General features: G+C 26.0%; 1 protein-coding gene and 2 long non-coding RNA genes across 3 annotated transcripts in view; 1 reads left to right on the plus strand and 2 right to left on the minus strand.

Moving 5' to 3' along the window:
- Positions 1-19,343, plus strand: part of Cac (calcium voltage-gated channel subunit cacophony) — a 155,536-nt gene extending 136,193 nt beyond the window's left edge. The window contains exons 21-30 of the mRNA XM_074255876.1: positions 1,543-1,578; positions 2,037-2,153; positions 2,229-2,294; positions 2,761-2,852; positions 3,632-4,113; positions 5,973-6,077; positions 6,901-7,007; positions 15,504-15,625; positions 16,142-16,311; positions 18,449-19,343. Of these exons, the coding sequence (XP_074111977.1) occupies positions 1,543-1,578; positions 2,037-2,153; positions 2,229-2,294; positions 2,761-2,852; positions 3,632-4,113; positions 5,973-6,077; positions 6,901-7,007; positions 15,504-15,625; positions 16,142-16,311; positions 18,449-18,993 (1,842 nt within the window). The 3' untranslated portion in view covers positions 18,994-19,343. The remainder of the gene's footprint in view (positions 1-1,542; positions 1,579-2,036; positions 2,154-2,228; positions 2,295-2,760; positions 2,853-3,631; positions 4,114-5,972; positions 6,078-6,900; positions 7,008-15,503; positions 15,626-16,141; positions 16,312-18,448) is intronic.
- On the minus strand, positions 1,465-5,551 carry LOC141535772 (uncharacterized). Its single transcript, XR_012480640.1, has 3 exons — positions 5,492-5,551; positions 2,385-2,540; positions 1,465-2,309 (listed from the first exon to the last, which is right to left on the minus strand). It is a non-coding gene; the product is annotated as an uncharacterized LOC141535772 (long non-coding RNA).
- On the minus strand, positions 5,963-10,137 carry LOC141535773 (uncharacterized). The gene is made up of 6 exons (XR_012480641.1): positions 8,054-10,137; positions 7,374-7,583; positions 7,080-7,132; positions 6,923-6,961; positions 6,674-6,822; positions 5,963-6,065 (listed from the first exon to the last, which is right to left on the minus strand). It is a non-coding gene; the product is annotated as an uncharacterized LOC141535773 (long non-coding RNA).
- Positions 19,344-21,340: the final 1,997 nt, after the last annotated feature.

Genomic DNA, 21,340 nt, shown 5'->3' on the forward strand with positions numbered 1-21,340 from the left:
ACAATTATTTAATTTACACAGTAAAAAAATTTGCGTCAATACGTCAAAAAATTTTGTGTTAAAAATTTTTATGTTAAATATTTAAAACTTTTTTATGTTAATTTAACACAATAAATGTTAAATTTACACATGGAAGTGTTAAATATTTAACACAAAATTTTTTGATGCAACGACGTAAAATTTTTTACTGTGTATTAAATTTTAAAAAATTTTTTTTAACATTCCCTGAGTCGAAATTTAAATCGTAGATTCAACGTATTGAACGTTCAAATCGTAGGTTGAGCGTATTAGACGTTGAAAACGTAAGATCAACGTATTGAACGTTAAAAACATATGTTGAACATATCCAACATATTATAAATGTGAAGAGGACCAATTATGGGTGAAAATAAGTAATATTAATAATAATAATAAATAGACAAAAAAAAATTTTTTTCAGTTCTGTTTTAGAGATTTTACATTTATCAGCTTAAATTTACCATTTTTTTTTTTGACGGAAATGCTTTGTCGAAATTTTTCACCCTCAGAATGGTTTCCAAAATTATGTAAAATTTTATGAAATATCATTCATACGATTTTATACCAAAAATGGCCTCATAAATCTGTATACAAATTGATAACTTTTTATACAATTTTATAAAATTTTGTACCACTGGATTTTTACAAGAAAAAATTAAAATTTTTAAGTTCCCGCTAAAAAAATTAAAAATATGTTTGGGTAGTTTTAATATAACTCATTTTTAATTTTTACTCATTATTGGTTCTCTTCACATTTATAATACGCTGGGTACGTTCAACATACGTTTTTAACGCCCATTGCGTTCAAATTACGATTTAAACGTTCAATACGTTGAATCTACGATTTAAATTTCGACTCGGGTCAATAAATATTTATTTAGGAGGAAAGTACATTTATTAATAGTTCTTGAGTATTTATTAATAGTTAACAAATATTTATTAACATTTGATAAATCGTATTTAATAAATAATTTATTAACGATTAATAAATATTTATTAAATCCTACAATGTTAAAAAATCATTTATTAACAGTTAATAAAGCTTATTAAATATAAACAAATCCTTCTATCAGTGTTCAAAGCAAAAAAATTTTAAACCAAAAACATAATTTTTGAGTTTAATGATTTTTAGTAAAGTAGAAAAATTGTTGCTTGATTGAAAAACTTTTAATATTGATTTAAAACGATGAAACTCTTCAAAATAATGTTTTTGGTTCAAGAATTTCTTTTTTAATCCAATTAATTTTTTTATCAGTATACAATATTGGTAATTATAATTATGATTAAGGTTTTTAATGATCAAATATTTTCAAATATGACGAAAATTAATATAGTCTGCTTGATATTATAATTCTACTTAAAAAAAAATTTTTTTTCGCTTATATTAACTAAAATTTAAATTATAAGACTATTAATAAAAAAAAATTTATTCTAGTAGAGCCGACATTTGCTTATTTGCCAATTTATTATATAAACATATTCAACACATATTACACACTTAACATATAATTGTATAAATTTAAGGGCGAAATACGCATAACCGCAGATGGAAAAAAACTGGTAAAGTAGATCTTATTTCCTATAATTAATAATTATTAACAATTATTTTCTTCAGAAAAAAATTTTTTTTTTTTTTTTCAAGTGAAAAATATCTAACTTCATCTACTGTGCTGTTAGATTGTTACTGAAGAACTAAAAAAATTCTATGAAATTGAGCGCCAATTTCCGACCAGTTACTGGGACCGTATAATTTTTTTATAAATTTTAAATTTTCAAAAAATAATCCAAAAAACTGACAGAGAAAACATTACACTGAAATTACACTTTGATACAACAGTACATAATACCACTAATTTTTTCAATTCAAAAGTAATCCTAATAATATTATCTATAAAAATAAATCTAATTTAATAAACATGTTAATGATACTAGATGCACGCTCGAAGTAAATTACTATTAAAAATAAGAAATAATTATTTTGCTTTTTTAAAAAGTGTAATTTTCTTTGTCTCCTGCAGGAAAATTTCATCAACGTCGGGTGTCTTAGGCTCTTTCGTGCTGCTAGACTGATTAAATTACTGAGACAAGGATATACAATACGAATTTTACTTTGGACATTCGTACAATCCTTCAAGGTACTTATCAACTAAACTTAAAATTATATACAAATATCTTTCAAACTATTTGCTAAATTCTGAATTTTCTTCCAGGCGCTGCCTTACGTATGTCTGCTCATAGCGATGCTTTTCTTCATTTATGCAATTATAGGAATGCAGGTAATGTTTTAATTCCTCAAACAGTCAATTAAGACGACGTAATAATTAATTTATTCTGAAAAGTATCAAATAAATTAAAACAAAACTTACCAGGTATTTGGAAACATAGCGAATAATCCAGAGACGGCAATAGAAAGTCACAATAATTTTCAGTCTTTCATCGGTAGCCTGATGTTACTTTTTCGGTGAGTCGAGCGGCTAAATGGTATAATGTGTAATTACCTGCCAGTAAGCTGCTCGGCGCTCCTACAATAAAAATCCAATGATATTTAGTTGCAAATTACAATTATAGTTATAATTATAATTATTGATTATTGATAACTATAATTAGAAGTAAACTGCTAGAAATAGTAATCCGGCTCCCGGTATTGAATTATTACTCTGCCCTCTAATTAACAGTTGATAATTGATGTAAGAGGTTAAGTAACAGCTATTATTATCATTGTCGCTTGTTTGATTGGTACAGGTTTTTGGAAATATTGCGCTGGATCCAGAGACCTCGATATATGAGCATAATAACTTTCAAAGCTTTATACAGGGTCTAATGTTACTATTTCGGTAAGTTTTTGCAGTGCTTGCTTGAACAAAAAATTATTTTTATCAGTATTATTAGTATTGTATTTCTTTTTTTTTTTAATTATATTTTTAAAAAATTTGGCTTCGAAACATTGAATCAAATCTTGATAAAGAGATTATTTTTAAGTCTTGATTAATACATGTGGCAATTAATAAATTATTATACATGGAAAGAACAAGATAACACTGGGTATCATCCCAGATTATACTCAGTGAAAAAAATTTTCAGATAGTAGCTAGTATAATCCAGATTACAATGAGTATAATCCAGATATCACCCAGTATAATCTGGATTTTTCTAGCTACTATCCGAAAGTTTTTTTCACCATTGACATCACTGAGTATAATCTGGGATGATATCCAGTGTCATCTTGTCCTTTCCGTGTAGAGATCATTTAAAAAAAATTGCTACTTGTAGAAATCAAAAAAAAATTATTAATGCAATTTTTTTTTTAATTTAAATTTATTAGTTATAACAAACTAAAGAAAAAGGTCAGATTAATTTTATAAATCTCCAAATACACATTTTTCAATTTTTATTTGAATAAAAATTTTCCATTTTTATTCAATAAAAAAAAAATAAAGAATTCACTCAGCAGAGTATTTTTTTTTTTAATATTATAAATAAAATCCCTCTCAGAGTGAATTTTTCTTGGGAAAGATTGAATCATTTAAAATCATTCCCTTTCTAAATTTATTACAACGTATTAAACTTGAGTTTAAATTTCAAAAATCAATTATTAATAATTTTGTTTTGACAGGTGTGCAACGGGTGAAGCCTGGCCGAGTATAATGTTATCGTGTATAAAAGAACGGAAGTGCGACCCTCGAGCAAAGCAAGATTCCGAGGGCTGCGGATCGAATCTAGCTTATGCTTATTTTGTATCGTTTATATTTTTCTGTTCATTTCTGATGCTTAATCTCTTTGTCGCCGTTATCATGGACAACTTCGACTACCTCACTCGCGATTCATCTATTCTCGGAGCTCATCATCTCGATGAGTTTGTGAGAATTTGGGCAGAATATGATCCGAACGCAACGGGTAGGATCCATTTTTCAGAAATGTATGATATGTTAAAAAATATGGATCCGCCTCTTGGGTTCGGGAATAAATGTCCCAATAGATTAGCCTATAAAAAACTCATCAGGATGAACATGCCTGTTGATGATGAGTGTAAAGTCGCTTTTACAACGACACTCTTTGCCTTGATTAGAGAAAATCTCAGTATCAAAATGAGAGTCGGTAAGTTTTTAATTGTTACTTTATTTATTAAATTGCGTTACTAATGCCAAGAGGATGTATCAAAAAATTATATTTTTATTTTTTGACTTTTTTTTTTTTACATTGGATGTTTTGAATATCTGGCTGTAAAAATTGAAAATTTTCAATAATTCAAAAAATTATTGAAGTCAGTTAAATTGTGATGAATAAAGTTTTTTTTTTTTTTTTTTTTTTTTTTTTTTTCAATTTTTATAATCAGAAATTAAAAAGGTTCAATTTTTAAAGTAGAACGTTGTAAAATAAAATTAAAATTTTTTTGACGTATGCAATTTTTGTATTGTCGCAAACTCTCCATTAAGGAGAATTTCCGTAATTCTTCTGTATATAGTTGATTGGTTGGAAATTGGTTCAGGATCTATTTATTTTAAAATAAAAGACTCGGTGTTGGGGTGAATAATTGTGATTAATTTATTCCCCAATGGGAGAAAACTCTAGCAATTGCTAGAGAAAAACTCCTCGAAGATGAATACAATTAAGAGATATGTGAGTGTATATATGTATTGATATGAATGTATATAATAATTGCACTGTTGTGCAATGAGGGGTGAGAATTGATCTCAGCCGCCGTTAGGTTATTGTGGTTAACCGTCAACCGTTAATATCTCAGTGGAGATGTAAGATGTAATTATGATCAGAAAGGATCGTGTGTTTATAATCGGAAGAGAATTGACTGTGTGTTTAGAATGGTTTGAAATGACCAGTAGGTTCAAGTATTGAATTTGATCGCTGGGATCAAGTTGTATTGTGATCCGAGAGGATCTGATTTATTTATTGATTTAAATGATTTGAATAATTTGTTTAAATTAGTAGTTGAATATAATTTTCTATTTGACGCGAGAATTTACTATTGACTTCAATTATTTTCTAAATAACTCGACAATTATTAAATATATTGAATTATTAACGCACGTTGTTTCTTGAAATTCTTGATTTGATTTTAATAAATAAAACGATTAAAAATTAGTTAAATAAAGCACATCGAATGAAGTTGATTTAATAATGACGACTGAATAAATTCAATTAATAATTACAAAATGTAATTAAATGAAACTAATTTCAATTATAATCAATTAATAAACGGAATTGAAAATATTAATAAATATTCAAGCTGAATTGAAGATTCTTAACAAACTTTGAACAATAATAATTTATTGCATCTAATTTATCACGCGACTACAGACAATGGCCGCGATGCTAAACACTAAGTACGACGTACTTTTTATTAGCGTCTTAAATATTTGACCACGAATTTATGTTGAGTTTGAAAATAATGCACAAATGTCGAGTTAATGAATTTAATTAGGTATGAAAAAATGATATTTAATTGATAATTAATTACGTTAGCAAATAATAAAACACAATGAAATAATTTCTAAGTCAGAGAGAACGCAGGTATATTGCACTAGTCACAAGTCCCAGTACAACTGGTGATCATGGCGTCCCTACCGGCCTCGTGCCCCGGGCTCCCGGTCTTCCTCCCGCTAAGTCATGGGGCGCATGTGCAGCCGCCATTTGACATCGCGTTCATAAGAACGATAATAAAAATTACCATGAGAATGACCCATGTTAGATATTAAGTATAGGTGTTTAAAGTTTGAATATACTCATGAGAGCGCTTTAGTCAATCTCTTTTGTACCGACATCAAACAATTTTTTCTTCTCAAAAAATTTTACTTCTCATATTTTCAATAAATTTTTACATTCTTAACATTTATAGAGTGATTAAAGAAAAAAATTTTTTACACCCTTTTGGTATAAGTAACTTGAAATAATAAAACAGCTTGTACTGATGATTATTTATTTTTACAATTTTTTCGCAGCTGAAGAGATGGACCAAGCTGATGAAGAATTAAAAGATACAATTAGAGCAATTTGGCCATTGCAAGCGAAAAAAATATTGGACCTTTTGATACCTAGGAAAGAAGGTAAATATGTTTTCATTTATTAAAAGAATATGAATTATCTATATTAATTACCCCAATTTCTTATTCTTCTAACTTTTTTTTTAATCTAAAAATAATTCGTCTATTTGATTTATTAATTTTTTTCTTCTCTTCTTGTCAAGAAGGATTAAAAATGATATATTTATAAGAAATACTTTACTCAAAAGTTGTTTTATATATTTCAAGCTTTAAATCTTTGAGAGAAACATAAAGTAAAAAGTACATTTAAATATTCTATCTATTAATATTGTATAAATGTTAATTATACAGTATGTTTGTCAAAGATAAAAGTTTTTCTTAAGTACCAGAACTTTGAAGAGTAATTTTTAAAGTAGACGTATCAAAAATAATTTAATGGTTATTTCTTCTTTATGGTTCTCTTAAATATTAATAAACTTAATAATAAAAAAATTTAATAAATGTAAATTTATGAGTGTAGCATGACAAGATAAGTGTTATTAACCCAAACTTGTTTTTACAAATGTTCTCCATATAAATAAAACCAAATGTCCTAAATGTACTTATGAAATCTCTTCTAATGTATTAATCTGTACTATTTTTAATTTACACTTTCCAACCTTTTCTTCTGCATGACACTGAAAATTCTAATTGATCTTGGTAATTTGATTTTCATTATTATTTTATTCATTTAAAATTATAATTATTTATACTATTTTTTCTAAATTAACCATTGTTTTTATTTTTTTTAACAAATCTGTTCTTCTATCTGAAAAAAAAATAAATAATTATAATACCTTAAATTAAAAATGTCAAGATTAAAACTAATAAAAATGTGTTTTTTTAGAATTATCGAAAGGTAAACTAACTGTTGGTAAAATCTATGCTGGCCTGTTGATCCTCGAGAACTGGAAGACAACGAGGTTTGGTCAAATAGAACCAGCAGGTGGCCAGGTGCGTAATAAAAAAAAAAAACACTTAATTAAATACTCGTAATTTTAAAAAATGTCTCTTAAAAAGCATTACCTAATGTACAAAAAAAAACGTGATAATAACCGTGATCTGATAAATAACTGTAACTGTTAAAATAAATGTATGAGTGTATTTTTTATTCGTGTAACTCCATTTTGTGTCTTATCTCTACTTCAATCTGATTTAAAAAAAAAAAAAAAAAAAAAAAAAAAAAACAGAATTAAGAACCGAAATGGAGTAAGCTCATTAGTCATTAAAAATTGATTAATGATAATGATTAATGACTAGTGAGCTCGTGTGATTGTCGTTAGCTTATTCGTGGTAGAAATTGATCGTTAAAATACTTACTGATAAGAAGAATAATTAAAATTTGCAACCCAAGTCTCTCCAGTAGCTTTTTAGTACCCGTCATTTAAATATTCACTTCACTTTGAATATTTATCATCAACAAATCATAATATATTATATTATATTTATTGCTGAATTATTCATTGTTAATTGAAGCCTCTGTTTTATATCCTCATCCTCGATATTATATATTTATGTGCTAAGTAGTGCCTAAATTATTCGATTATAAGTCAGCATTTTATTATTTAATAACTGATTAATATTTCATTATTTTAATAATAGAATTTAGAGAAAAATTATTAATATTTTTTAAAATTATTTCAAATAATAAATTTGAATTTTTTTTTTAATTTTTAAAAACAGAATAAAATATTAATAATTTTTTTAATTTAAAATAATAATTAAGTAGACTAGGTTATTTTAAGTCAAAATTTTTCGCCTAGAAAAACATAGATAATTAATAAATTAAGCGATTAAAGTGAATAGCTATGGCTAAAATATTTTAATAAATATTTTATTACTGTTAACATAGATTTTTGTGAAGTGTTAAGTACAAATAATTATTAAAATAAGTCTAGGGATAGCCGAAGACAATCTAGGATCTAGTTTTTAAGTAAAATAACAGTTACTATTTATAATAATTAATTATAATAATTAGCTGTGAAAAACGTCAAACATACTATTCTGAATATGAAAGGAATCATCACACTTCTCTAAGTCCCAAATTGTATAGCTTTTTCTTTATTCTTTCAGACTGATAACGATAACGATAGTGCCGGGCAAACTACTCCAGCCCAGGCGGTAGTAAAACTAACTTCTTTTTTCTTATATTTATTATATTTTCATCTTTTTTTTTTATTCTTAGAGCCCCTAATATATTTTGTCTACAAAACAAACTTAAATTTTTTTTTTTATTTTTTTTTTTGCGTACCTTAAAATTTTTTTTGTCTAAAAATTAAAAAACAAAAAAATTTAGTCCTAAAAATTATTGAAATTAAAATTAATAAAAGAAACAATTTTAATGTCACCAGAACAAATTTTTTTCAACAAAAATTTAATCCCATAATAAATCCCATAATAAAATTGAGATGAAATGTATGTGGCATCAAACTATTCGTAACGTGATTGGGGGAATATATCATGAGCATGAAAATATATGCAAACGCTATAGTAAGGCGCGTGCTTGCGCGCGCAAATTCAAATTCTAGTAAATTAAAAAAAAGAAAAAGTAAAATATTTAAAAATTTTTTTATTTCAAATTTAAAATTGAATATTTTCAAAAAAAAATAAAATTAAAAATTTTCAATCAAAATTTTTGGGGTACGCACTTGTATTTTTTTTTTTTTTTAATTATTTTATTTTACAAATAAAATGATTACACAAAACCACATAACACCTCCCGTAGTTACAAAACTCCGCACTACTCTATTAGATAAGTCACATTAGAAAATAGACATTTAGAACCAAACAAAAATACGTCAGTACGTATTATTAACTAAAAAACTAGTTTAATAATAAATTAATTACTAGTAACCTTTATAAATATAAAACTACATTGAGTTTACATCAATGTATTTTTTATTACTTTATTTTTCCATAGTGTCTTCCTTGTAATGAAATTCCTATTTGAATTTACAATTTTATAAACCAAAATCTCTCTATAACTTTTTTATAAAAAATGTTGATTATCAAATACAAATACAAATAAAATTGTAAAATCAAAATGTAAACATCTGGTATCGATGGAACGTGAGTACAAAGTGCGTCAAGTAAAAACTTTTCGCATCGAGTACATCCGTTCTTCCTTTGCGACCAACGTAAATCTAGTGGTGTAAGTAAAACCAAAGTGTTTTAATTTTTAAAAGAGGAAGAAGTATCAACCTTTTTACTTTGACAAGATATTTGTCGAAGCCTCAGTAGCTTTAAACCGAGTAAAAATAGTTTATCAATAGTCTCTACCTTTTGCCTCTAAGAAAAAACCTCTTTTCAATTACAACTATCTTCATTTAATCTTAGATAGCTTTCCTCATATTATTATTATTATTATTATTATTATTATTATTATTATTATTATTACTCTTAACTATTAATTACTAATTACAATCAAAATTTCTCTTTTATTTAATCCCTCTTTCTAAATTTAGATAGTTAACCGCCTAAGCGGCTTTAGATTTTTTTTTCGAACAAATCCTACAGTATTTTTGTCGTTTAGTCTTATAAAACTCGTAGTACTGTAAATATTATAAACCAAAATTAACTTGAGCATCTAATTACAAAATTTCCATTTTTTTTTTCATTTACTAACCTTTATATTTGTATAAAGTTGCATAACTTAGTTATAGATCTTAGATGTTGCTTACAAGAAACCCTACAGCCTTTTAATAACACAGTATTTTATAAATTATCAGTAATCACATACTACAATCAAATCACATAAAATATATTTTAATTCACACGATTACACCATAAGATTTAATTTAATTTAGTTATTTAAATGTATATTATACAGAGAAACTACATCCTGTAAATATTAAGATACCACAATACTCGATACTTAAACAATCACAAATCACATATTTTATGTCGGCATGTTGTAAAAATATAGATTAATAATAGTTATAATTAATGTTTCTGAAGAAAGATATTGATTAATAAGTAATACAATTGTAAATTATTAAAAAAAAAAAAATTATACTGAAATTAATAGACACCTGACTAATTTTCACATAAAAAAAAATATATACTAAAAAATTGCATTTATAAAATTAAAAAATTATTATACAAAGAAATTTTTTTTCATCAAAATTTCATTTAAAGATTTCATAAAAATGTATGTTAATATTAATCATGAAAAAAAGGCAAGTATTTGCAATTGGGGTCCACCATTATAATTTTCATTTTTTTGAATGAAATTTCTATTTGATTTTATTAATATATATTTTTTTTTTTAAATAAATAAAAATAAATGAACAATTAAAAAAAAAAGTTGATCATAATTTAAAAAATTTATAAATTTTTTAGAAAATTGTATTATGCAACTTTTTTTTTTAAATGTTTGTTTTTTTATATACTTTTCAAAAAAAATAGTAATTTTATGTCAACAAAGTTAGCCGACGTTCTAAATTTTTTGATTCTTTTTTAATAATTAATTTAAAACAAAAAAATATTTTTAAAAAATTGCACTTGCAGTTTTTGAAGTTTTTTAAACGTGCAATTTTTTTTTAATTTTTTAAAATAATTTTTTCAATAAAAAAAATTCTAAAAATTTTTAGATCTCGGCTAACTTTATTGTCATCAATTTTATCCAAAAACATGACAGCCAAAATTTTTTTCAACTTTTGAAGGCAAAAAAGCTATCGAAATCTTTTTTTTTCTTTTCACGACATTTTTTATTATAAATGCGCCGTAAAAAACAAGTAGAATTAAAAATATTAAAAACTGTTAATTTTTCACCTAGATATTGCCAAAAGTAGGGTGGACCCCACTTGTAAATAATTACCAAAAAAAAAAGTATTTTTAGATGTATAATTTAGCGAAGAAATGAAATCTTATGAATCAATAACTTTCTTCTTTCTTAATGTGTATGTAACCAAATAGGGTGAACTTTGTTAAAAATTAAATATTTATATTATTTAAAAAAGAATGGCCGCCGGCTGTTAGTGACCGTTGAGGCTTTTTTACATTAATTATGATCGTATGGTATGGTACGTGCTGTTGAGCTGAATTTGAACTTTGAATAAACGGTATTCATATAAAAGTAACAAACTTATTGTCAATTATCAATAATTTCTTAATATAAAATTTTTCGACAAACAATTAATCAATTAATAAAAAAATTTTTTTCAACATGTAATTTATAATTGACAATTTGCTAATATTGCATGTTAAATAATTGCATCCGTGCAAATGTTTATATTATTACAATAACAACTACTTATAATTATAAATTATAAACTATATATAATTATAACATAAAATACGTATCACAATAATGTCCACGATTCAGTAAAATGTCACTTAAATTCTGAATTTTCAATAACTTAAAACCTCAATTTTGAATTCTACTTAACATACAACATATACAGGCTTTGATCAATCACAATTTTACAACTTTTTTATCGAAGCATTTTTAACTTCAAATTAATTTTAATCTTTTTTTAACTAATTTTAAATTATTTTCCCAATTTTCATAAAATTTTAATCACATTGCACTAATTTCAATTATGATACAGCATGAAAATTTTTTATAATAAAAATATTGAATCACTTTTGAATTTTTTCACATTTTTTAAAATTTATTTCTTCTCTAAAATAATTTAATTTTTTTTAAAAGTAAAAAAGTCCATTATAAATAAAGGGAACTGCATCGGAGAAGTAAAGGTAAAAAAGCCTGTATGTGCTTCGTATAGTGGACCGCAGTGATGCGTTAAATATTAAAAACCAAAAAAAAAAAAAAAACGATAATCAATAATCAATAAAAAATAAAAGTAACCGATACGAGTCTGACACGGATTTCACACATTACTAAACAGCATTCAACATTCTTCAACTGCCTGATGGACATGGCCGGAGTTAATCACGGTGGTAATAACCACCATGGAAGCAGATTAAACAGTCTAGAGCAGCCAGTCCTTAACGGCAAGCCCCAGGAGCACAAGGACTCCTTGCAAGATGAAGAAGTCGATGAAGTTGATGATGTTGATGGGGAAGGAGTCTATGGGGCTTTGCTTGGTCCAGCCCAGAAACGACGTCAACGAAGCATCAGGTCTGTATACATGACAATAAGTTTTCATTATTAATTATTTGTTAAATTCCTGTGTAAGAAAAATTGTCCAAAAAAATTTTGAAGCTTGAAACATAAAAATGTTACAGACAGGGATATTTTAAGAAAAATTTTAGAACTCCTAAAGAAAACGGAAATTTTTAAACGGTTAACTTTAAACTTTTTTTTTACGAGTTTTAAGGATTTTTTAAGATACTGAAGATAAAACTGACATTAGAAAATTTTATAGCAATGAAATTATTATAAAAAAAATATGACACTGAAATTAGAAGACAATTTTTTTATTTTTTTTTTAAATTACACTAGGTCGATAAAATTATTTTAAAAAAATTACATTTATAATTTTTTAGAGCTTCTGAAGATGGAATTTTTTAAATAAATTTTTCTTGCTATAATTTATTTGTTAGAATTTTTTTTTTAAGTACCATCGTCTTTCAATTTCTGTATTATAAAAAAATTCCACGTGAAAATAAAAAAAAATTATTAGTAGAAATTTTTTTTATTGTTAGCTAACTTTAGTATCACAATTTTTGAATAATTTTGAGACTGTTTTTATTTGAATTTCAAGTTTTGCAAACGACAAATAAATTAAAAATTATTCATCAAAAATAAATTTCAAGGATAATTAATAGAATTTTTGAATTATCTTTTCAATATTTGATAATTAGATTGTTAATGATGTCAGTAATTAATTTAGAATTTTATAGTAATGAAATTATTATAAAAAAAATTGAATAAAAAAATATGACACTAAAATTGGAAGATAATTTTTTTATTTTTCTTTAAAAATACACTAGGTCTCTAAAATTATTTTAAAAAAATTGCATTTATAATTTTTTAGAGCTTCTAAAGAAGGAATTTTTTAAATAAATTTTTCTTACTATAATTTATTTGTTAGAATTTATTTTTTTTAAATACCAACGTCTTTCAATTTCAGTATTATAAAAAAATTCCACAGGTGAAAATTAAAAAAAATCAGTAAAAATTTTTTTTTATTGTAATTGATTTGTTGTCAGCTAACTTTAGTATCATAATCTTTGAATAATTTTGAGACTGTTTTTATCTGAATTTCAAGTTTTGTAATTTCAATTTTATTTTGAACATTGGAAACTTTTAGGATACTGTTGGAAGCTTTGAACATTTTTAGGACAGTTTTTTACACGGGTCACAGTAAAAAAAAAAATGATTTGAAGAATATTGGTTAACAATTTGAATTGTGTTGCAGAAATAAAAAGGTGAACTGGAAGATGTCTCATCAGTACGATAAACTAGGGAGCAGCGGAGAGAGTAGCCAGGGAGTGGGTGGGTCTGGGGTTGTAGTTAACGGCGAGGAACGCGGCCCCGAGCTAGAGCCATTGCTGGCAGAGCCCTCCCAGGACCGCCATAACTACCACCACCACTACCACCACTACTACTTTCACCACCGCAACCACTATGACCGTCATCACCGATATCATGATCATCATGATAACTACTACCGATCTAACTACGCTACCGACAATGATTATAAATACTATCATCACAAATATCATCATCATGACAACTATTATCATCATCACCACCACCATCACCACCGACAACCCTCATACTATCAACACCAGAACACCTACGCACCTCGCTCCTCAATCCGTTACCTCAAGGTGTCGGCTCGGTCCAATTTCAATTCAAAAAAATTTTTCTTTTAGTTTATTTTTCATATTTTTAATTAAATTCAAACTTTTATTAAAGGCCATTCTTTATTTTTATAAATGATCTAGATTTGGTCATTTTTAAATAATATATTTATCAAAAATGATGAACTTAAATTGGCAAAACAAATTTAAGGTCATGACGCAAATATATTCGCTCATAGAAAACCTCAGATGAGTGCTGTCAATTCATGTAACCTGATCAGATTCAAATTTAATGGATTTTTTATTAAATTTTTATTTTCAGTCAATTCATTTCAAACTCAATTAAAAATCAAATTTTTATTTTTTGGAAAGTTAAACTAAAAACTGGCTACTTTTTAATTTACATTTATTCTAAATAAAAAAAAAAAAAAAATTCACACTATTAATTTTAATTTATCTATTACAGTAAGGATTCTGTATATTTAATTGAATTCCAGTCAATTTCAATTTTTTACTTTGCAAAAATTAAAAAAAAACTATGAAGATCTGGTAATATTTAATCAATGTATTTGTAAAAATAATCTACTTGGTAAATTTGAATTGACTAGATGAGTTTAAAGTTATGACGGATTTATTAATAAAAAAAACCTTACAAGAATTTTGTCAACTCATATGATCTGATCAGGTTCAAATTAAATGGTTCCTTAATTAATTTTTTTTTTTTTCGTCCAATTAACTTCAAAATTTTTTCTTTTTAAAAAGTAAAATCAACAACTGGCCATTTTAAAGTACAAAAATTAAAAATAAGAAGCAGAAAGTCTCAATATCATTTTACTTCATCTGTTATAGTTAATTATCCACTAGAACAACTCTCATTTTTCTGATAGATTATATGTATAGTCTTTAAAATTGGATCAAAATTCCGGCGATAGACTAGACGAAATATCCCGTAGACGTAACTTTAACAAACTTCCCACTTCAAAGACGATTATTTAGATTTTTTTTATCGACGGGGGTTAGTTGTAAAAATAGTCATATTCAGTAAGTGTTAGTGAAAAGTCTCACCCATCCCTAGCTGCTTTCATCCTCGTGTTACTTACAATACTTATAAAATAATAATCAAGTTAAATTAATCTAATGTGTAAAAATAAAACACTAATTGTGGTAAGTAACGATAGATCTTTCATAGGCGATAGCAGGTAGTCACAATCATACAATTATTAATTATTAAAATTTATTATTTACTTTCTAAATTAATTATTCACATTCAAAAATTACAACTCACTGAAGATATTTATTATTCTACATATTTTGACGAAAACACAAAATGCATGCGCATGATTACTAGATACGGCATGATTAAATAAAACAGCAATAGCATTCTTAATAATTATCTAATATATCATTCTTTACTTTTTTTCTTTTAATTCATACTCATTTGAACTATTGAGCTCTCTACTTCGCTGATAAAGAAACGCTGTCTCCTTACGTCTTTAAATAAGGATTTTTTGTTCAAAAATTCTTCATTTACTAGACGTGGTTGGAAAAGAGTTGGAGGCAAAAGACGTCCAATCATTAATCAATGATTTAACAATACTAAAAAAAAATGATTTTGTAAGCAAAGGAACCAACGATACCTATGATTTAACAGGATAATTCCTTAGTTTTATTTTTGTAATTATTTAATTTATTCTTTTATTGCATATTTATTTATTAACTAATTTTCATTTGAAGGATCTACAGGATGTAGTTAGCGATTCACGTGTGGGAAGCCTTGAAAGTTTAACGCATACTGGCGATCGAATTCATTCGCAACCACTTCATCCACGACTTCATTCACGGTCACCAAGTTTAAGGTATATTATTTTTTTCATTTTTTTTTTTCTAAAAAGATAAAAATTTGCATTTTTAATCGCAAAATGATTTATAAGAATGTAAAATTTTTTTTTTACTTTTTATCACCTTAGGCATGTTCGGATTATGAAATTTTACTAAAATAATAAATTATAAATTTTTTTTAATGCACACTTTTTAAAAAAACGTTGAGAAAAAAATTTTTAAAATCAAAAAAGCGAATTTAAAAAAAAATTTATTTAAAATTTTCAATTTTCTGCTTACGAAATTGAAAAATTTGAACTTCTGGCTATATAAAAATAAAAATTGAATTTTTTTGATAGTTAGACTTTTAAAAATAAAGTTTTTATTAAATTTTGACTACAAAAATATAAAATACTTCTAAATAATAAAAAAAAAAATTATTTTTAATTATTTCAGTAAATTTTTTAGTTTTTAAAATAATTTGAAGAAAAAAACTTTTTTATACTCTTCATTAGTACTGCTAGCTTGATCTAACAAAATATCAAAATTTTTAGAAGACATTCGCCATTACATAGATCACCTTCGCCATCGAGAAGACCAAGATACGATCACCATCAACCCCAATACCATGATGTTGGTTTTAGCGATACAGTGGCCAATGTCGTGGAAATTCAACGACACATTCATCATCCACATTCGCAGTACAATCATCGGCATAAAAGAGGTACGAACTGCTTATATTCTTCATATGTGTTACTACTAACTCGTGTTTATCGTCCTTCAGCTGAGAATTATTTTTAGATCTAAAATTATTCATAATAACAGTAAAAACTCTTAGAAAGTAGAATTAAAGCCACTAAATAATTTTTCATTCATTTCATAAATAACAAGCCTTTACATTTAGCAAAAAAAATAAATAAAAACTGCTGAAAAATTCGTATCAAAGGATCAAGTCTTCCCTTTTTTCCCCCGACTCTAAATGTTGATGTGTTTAATTTTATTTTTCTAATTGTTTCAAGTTAATTACGTGTTTTAATTTTGTTCATGTGTAAAATTTATTAACTGTTGATCTGAATTTAAAAATTTCGAAGACTTTTTTGATCCTTAGACACGATAATTTTTGTTATTATGAATAATGTTAACTATTGATTCATATTTTTTATGTTGCTTAAGAAAATAAGAGAATAATTCAAAGCTTACGATAAAAAATAATTAACAATAATCATGAATGTTGCTACAAATAATTTCTTCGCAAGAGGCAGAGCTCTGTGTGACTTGATGTAATATGTTTTTTTTTCTCATTCTTTTGGGTTATGCGCTCTACACAGACTATTACGACCACTACGACTATTACGACGATGGTAAATTATCACAAAAATCCAAAAAAATAATGAAAACTACTGTATTAACTATCCTCCACCCTTTTCTTCTTTAATTGTTTGAGCTTTTGCAATTTTTTTTTTTTTTTGTATTATTTACTGCTATTATTATTAATATTACTTTTTATAATTATAATTAAATCCTATTACAGCACGAAGTACAACACCTTTTTGTTTACACAAACAATAACAACAAAAAACACTCTACATAGGTCTACCAACACGACACTAGTTTAGAGCAACACTAAAATCGCAATTTTATTATTTACAACAATTGTTATTTTATTTATGTTTGTTTTGTTGAATTTAAATTTATGATAATAATCATAATAACACATGTACTATTTATTTGGATATATGATGAACAATGTATATTACACACAATCGAAAAATGCACGTGACAGATGCATGTGCTTTGAAAACACGTTCATCTCACTTACACGATTTTTTTCGATAATTAGCGTATCATGCTGGTATATAGGTATGTGATATCGTTGTAATTGGGCTTTATGCACATATTGAAGAAAATGATTCATTTTAATTTTTAATTTGCGATTTGAATTTTTACCATTGTAATCTATATAATGAAAAAAAAAAAATAAGTGTATTATTACCATGAGTTTTACTTGTATACGGTTTTTGGTTTTTATTTTATTATTCAATTTTCTTTATATTATCAACCTTTTATTATACTCTACCTTGTTTCTTTCAAAATTATATTTTTTTTTTATTTTTGGTCAATATACTAGCAACATAAGGTTCAACATGGTATACAAAATTTTAAGTTCAACAAAGAATTAAAATAAATAAGTTATGCTATTAATGTAATAAAAAAGAATGCATCATCTTCTTCAATCATGATACTGAAGTTGTAGAAAATTTATCAATTTTTTTAATAAATTTTTTTAATGAATTTTGGCAGGCCAAAAACAACCAAAATTTTGGGTAAAATTCAACTTTTCTTTAAAAAACGCCGCCATTTTTTCAATTTTTGATATTTTTTTCGATCAAGGGTTATACGGACTATATCTTCTAGTTTAACGAGAATTTTTTTTTTTCGATTTCATCTCTGGAGAAAGCCAGAATCATTCTAACAGTGGAGGACCTTTTTTTTCTTTAGAGCCGTCGCCGATCGCGTGTGACTCGGAAAATATTTAATTTCTTTTCTTGAAAATTTTACTGTATATTTTTAAAATGTGTATTAATATACCCTTAAAATTTGAAAATAATTTATAAAGAAAGTCTTTTTATTTCAATTTAAAAAAATCGCCTTTTTTAGCCTGTCACTCTGGTTGTGCTGCTTAAATTCAGTATCATTAAAATAATTTGTATTAGCTACCTTCAGTATCATCTTTAGCACAACAAAATTGCACGAACCTCAGCTTAAAAAACCCGCAATGTAACCTAATATCTCCCCGCACAAAATCTCGCCTTACCCTCCAAGGAAGCTTGTCTCACAAAACTAATCAATTAAAACTGCAGGTCCATGGAGCGCGTCGACGAGTCCGGCGCGATCGCCGAGCCCGGTTCACCGGATGGACCACGGCCGGCACTACGGAACGACGAGCCTGGAACAGCGTTCCCGGAGCCCGAGTCCAGCGTCTCGCCGGCAGCCGATCCACCCTCACCACCACCATCACCCGCATCAGCACAGCTACCCCGTGCTAGTAACCCGCCGCGGGCAAGGCCGTCGTCTGCCCCCTACGCCGAACAAGCCATCGACGCTCCAGCTGAAGCCATCGAACATAAACTTCCCGAAGCTGAACGCATCGCCCACCCACGGACCCCATCTGATGGGCCACCACCCGGCACAAGTTCCAGTCCACCACATGGGGAACATTCCACCCGCGGGCCCGCCTCAGTGCCCACTCAGCTTCGAGCAAGCGGTCGCTATGGGTCGCGGCGGTCGGCTTCTGCCCAGCCCCGTTCCGAACGGGTTCAAGCCGCCGTCTGCCGGGTTGTCCTCCAGCAAACAAAGGATACCTCGGTCCCGGCACTCCGACAGCGACGAAGATGATTGGTGCTAGCCAACGTGGGACCCTGGACGGTGGTCCGGCGATGTCAAAGCTTCTTCGCGGGGTCTTTCTGCCTGCAAAGTTAAGTGAGGCATCCGCCATTCCATCTTCATAAGACTGTTGTTGTCTTATAGTTATATAAACGACGACCAGAAGGGGTCACTTTTTGATAATACGGCTGATTATTATTTCGTCAGCCTTTCATCAATAATAGGACACTTTATTTATTTATTTATTTAATATTAATTATAGTTATAGTTATATCTTCTTATATTATAATTATAAATTTATCTAATTATGTATATAATACGTTTAAAATAAGTATATGCGTATTTATACGACGTTTATTATATTTGATTGAAACGATTTATTTGTTAAAAATTACATATTATTATTATTATTATTATTATTATTATTATTATTATTATTATTATTATTATTATTATTATTATTATTATTATTATTATTATTATTATTATTATTATTATTATTATTATTATTATTATTATTATTATTATTATTATTATTATTATTATTATTATTATTATTATTATTATTATTATTATTATTATTATTATTATTATTATTATTATTATTATTATTATTATTATTATTATTATTATTATTATTATTATTATTATTATTATTATTATTATTATTATTATTATTATTATTATTATTATTATTATTATTATTATTATTATTATTATTATTATTATTATTATTATTATTATTATTATTATTATTATTATTATTATTATTATTATTATTATTATTATTATTATTATTATTATTATTATTATTATTATTATTATTATTATTATTATTATTATTATTATTATTATTATTATTATTATTATTATTATTATTATTATTATTATTATTATTATTATTATTATTATTGTTATTGTTATTTTTATTGTTATTATAAAGAAGAAAGAGATTTACAGTAAAAAATATTTTGTTATTTTTATTATATTTAAAACTGATATTTATTTTTTACCAAAAGAATTATTATGAATAATTCGGCTGTTTTGAATCAGGCAGAGAAATTATTTTTTAATTTGAATAAGTTTAAATTTATTAAAAAATTTTTCTTCCTAATTTAATATAAATTTTTCCAAAATAATTCTTGGAACAAAATTTTTTTTTTTTTAAATTAGTTTTTAGTCAATATTAATACCAGCCATGGAAAAATTGTTATTTCTTAGGTCGAAATAATTAATTTAATTAATTTGGCATTTTTTCTATAATTAATAGATTATTTTTGATTAATAAAATTTTAATACATAAAAATTAACTAAGAAAAAAAAAAGATAATTGAAACAAAAAATTTTTTACTGTATCGTTAGATTGTTATTATTACAATAAAATTTATTATGATTAATATATAAAAAAAATAATTAAAAAAAATGATAAATTAGCTAGCTTGTGTACTATTGGATGCGTGACATGCTGGCATTTATTGAGTTGGTATGTGAGCCGGATTCTCACTATTATTTAACGATAATCGTGTCAGTGACCGTCGATTCTCGTGGTTGGAACAAATAATTAAAATTATAAATATTATAAATATATAAATACTATAAATAACTATAAATAATAATTATAATAATAGACAAAAAAAAACTAACAAAGCAAATCGATCAAGTGCTTATATTTATATATAATAATAATAATAATGAAAGACTTTTAATTAAATTTCTCATAATAGATTATCACACTGTCCGGGTCACCGGGGTCATTTATCAAATAAAATAGAGCTTCATATATTTGTGGACTGACAACTGAAAGCGATCTCGGTGAACGGTTTGAATGAACCAAATGTTGCAAGACAGAAATTTCATTATACATAATAATAATAAAATAAATAAATATTAATAATTAATTTAACAAATTAATCCAAAAGTGCGATCGTCTGGCGAGTTATAAATATTAAAAAAATCTATGTTTTATTCCTCGCCTTTATTAACGCGTGAATCATTGCGTTTAGATATCACTCTCGTGTTTTCACTACACTTTAAATAAATAAATTAATTAAATCCTAACTAGATTCTCTGGTAATTTAATAATTGTGTAATAAATAAAGGGCAAATGATTATTGAGAATTGTTTACGTGTGTGAGAGCAAGAGAGATGTAGTTAAGGTAAAAAAAAAAAAAAAAAAAAAAACGTATAAATAAATTAAACGTGAGAAAGGGTTATTATTAATTAATAATTATTAATTAATTAAATGTGCAAAGATGACTAGAGCCAATTGAATATTTCATTGAGCTGATTCATTTTTTATTATTAATATTATATGTAACAGGGTTTAACTTGTCAAATTTATCATCAAGATATAATGTTTAATTTTATTG

This window comes from Cotesia typhae, unplaced genomic scaffold, assembly GCF_013202065.1.
Source record: "Cotesia typhae breed Kobodo isofemale line unplaced genomic scaffold, CoteBio_Ctyphae scaffold_152, whole genome shotgun sequence".
In the NCBI taxonomy this organism is placed as follows: domain Eukaryota; kingdom Metazoa; phylum Arthropoda; class Insecta; order Hymenoptera; family Braconidae; genus Cotesia; species Cotesia typhae.